This window comes from Palaemon carinicauda, chromosome 8 (genome assembly GCF_036898095.1).
Source record: "Palaemon carinicauda isolate YSFRI2023 chromosome 8, ASM3689809v2, whole genome shotgun sequence".
NCBI lineage: Eukaryota > Metazoa > Arthropoda > Malacostraca > Decapoda > Palaemonidae > Palaemon > Palaemon carinicauda.
Window position 1 is genome coordinate 126,376,176 of NC_090732.1, and position 2,500 is coordinate 126,378,675.

The window sequence follows — 2,500 nt, forward strand, 5'->3', positions numbered from 1 at the left end:
AGTTCAAGTTGAAGGCCACATCTCCAGGGGCCACAACCTGAATTACTCTTGCTGTGGACACATCAGTCACGTCTTGTGCAGCTCGTCGATATACATGAAGAACAGTTGACCTTCTTGTACGTTTTGCAGAGTTTGCTTCTTCCTCGGCATCTAAAGCATCAAAGTCAATGTTACGAGGTTTTCCAGCGTTATCCATGAGATTACCTTGGCGGTTAACATTAGGATAACCTAGTCCAGGAAGATCGACACTTTGTGCTTTAAGAGGAACTTGGACGGGGAATGGAATCTTGGCTTCGGGCTCTTCTGGCAAAATGTTGTCAGTGTCTTCAGCCTGGCGCTGTGCAGCATAAAGTGGAGCACTTTCACCGGGGATGGCATTGGCACTGTTGGGAGTACGTGGGTCAGGATATCCGGCTGGCAGTTCTGCAACTGAGGAAACTTGGTCGCTTGCGGAAGCTTGGTAGCCAGTAGGAGGGAATCCACCACACTGCGGCTCAGGACAACTGTAACGGCATACTTGGATCACACACTGGAAGTGAACGTTCATGCTGTCAGGGAATTTGAATGCTTGGAAATGGGCGTAGGACACAACTGATGCTGATGATCCAAAGTCCTTGGATTTTTTGAAATGACCCATGATTTTGGGGCGAGTGATGCAGCCTCGTTCGTCGACCAATTGAATAGGTGCTTTCACGCCATCATGAGCAACACAGTTACGTACCATCATGTCAAATTTATTTTCATCGTCTTTGATTGCCAAAACCATTGTCATTGTTTGACCAATCTTCACAATGCCAGAAACCTCTGATGCATATGGGCCTTTTCCAACTTGGATTTGCATCCAGCACTGCAAATTGTCTCCTAGGAAATTAGCAGTAACTGCGTTCAGCATATCAACCTGTTGAAACAAAGAAGTAAATATTTAAGAAAACTCTTTAAAAATATGTACCTATAAGTGTTTATCCGAAAAATACTATCAATGGCTTTATTCATATTCAACAAGAAGAAAAAAAACTCACTTGGAATGGCCTGAAGGTGACAGACTTTTCATAGTAGTCATACCATGAGCAACGGAGCTTCCTGGCGGCATCCCAGACCTGTGAAATTGAAAATAAATTTATGGATTATGAATCAACATGAAGTTTGGCCGCTATTTCAGTTCAGAATTTAGACATAATTATTTACTTTTCATTTTCATATTATTAGAATAAAAAACATCTGGATACTAATACTGGGTACACTGTTATAACTAAACGTAATTTTAATCGTAGATTCTCCGTAAAAATATACTGTTCTCAACCGTATTTCAGTAAAATACAGGCGACCGTGATTGTACCTCAGTTTGTTATTATCTTTCACGAATTGTTGACCGTAATATCACTCCTTTACGTCAATATATCCGTTTTTAAAACGGTAAAAATCCTGGAATAAATGTTACCAGATATTTACCGTTTTTTTTAAATGCGAATTTTTAAGTGTATAGTTTTCCAAATTCGTCTTACCTCCTGAACCAGAGGGTCAAACTGGATGATGATAGTGTTTTCAATGTAAGTACCGCTGGGAGTTGGCTGTCCATAGTTTTCTGGGCTTGAGGATGTCATTCCACATTCTTCGAGTTTGATGTCAAACTGAGCCTGTAGACGCCCAGAACCAGCCTGGACATGTACACATTGCGGGAATCTAATAAAAAGAAAGAGAATTTTTTGTGAATTTTCAAGTAGCAGAAAAAGCATAAATATGATTATCTATACTCAATTTTTTTTTTAATGAGACGCATTTGCACCGACTCGCAGGGGTGCCCTTTTACCTCGGAAAAGTTTCCTGATCGCTGATTGGTAAGAATTATCTTGTTCAACCAATCAGCGATCAGGAAACTTTTCCGAGCTTAAAGGGCAGCCCTGCGAGTCGGTGCAAATGCGCCTCATTAATAAAAAAATGAGTATAGTAATTGCAAATTTAGGAATATTTAATTTTTTAGAATTACACTGGTTGCATGGTGTTCAAACTATATTTCCAATTAATTTCAAGAGGATAGTTGCTCACTTGTAGTAACCCTTGCTGAAGATCAAACCGTAGAAGGGCTTAGCGAACTCCACATTCACGCGCATGAAATCCTTCTCACACTGGACCTGTGGAGTAATACAGTATTTTGAACTTGTGATCAAAGTAAATTGAAAATTATAAAAAGTTGATACAAGTTAACCGATGTCTAGATTGAAACTAAACGAAGTCGGCGTCAGATTAGATTTTCTTCCAAAATTAGCATTATTATCATTAGTTTTTTTTTTTTTATTATTATTATTTAGATAAGCATATTCTCGTGGAACCAGTTGAAAGGTCTTTGAAGTGACTAAGAAGTTTCCAAAAATTATAATGTTGAAATTTGTTCCACGGAATTCTCAAAGTTCAAACTTGGTGTAACGTTTTTTTTAGCATAATTTCAGAGTTTGTCTGAAGCCAATTTATGAAGCATTGTTATTTATCTCAATTACTTGAAGTT

At 38.6% G+C, this 2,500-nt stretch overlaps 1 protein-coding gene across 1 annotated transcript in view; it reads right to left on the reverse strand.

The window, feature by feature from the left end:
• Window positions 1-2,500, reverse strand: part of LOC137644973 (cuticlin-1-like) — a 4,546-nt gene that overhangs the window by 1,409 nt on the left and 637 nt on the right. Inside the window, exons 2-5 of the mRNA XM_068377842.1 lie at window positions 2,044-2,129; window positions 1,503-1,680; window positions 1,020-1,097; window positions 1-898 (exon numbers count right to left, since the gene is read on the reverse strand). The exon at window positions 1-898 is cut by the window's left edge and continues 1,409 nt beyond it. Of these exons, the coding sequence (XP_068233943.1) occupies window positions 1-898; window positions 1,020-1,097; window positions 1,503-1,680; window positions 2,044-2,129 (1,240 nt within the window). The remainder of the gene's footprint in view (window positions 899-1,019; window positions 1,098-1,502; window positions 1,681-2,043; window positions 2,130-2,500) is intronic.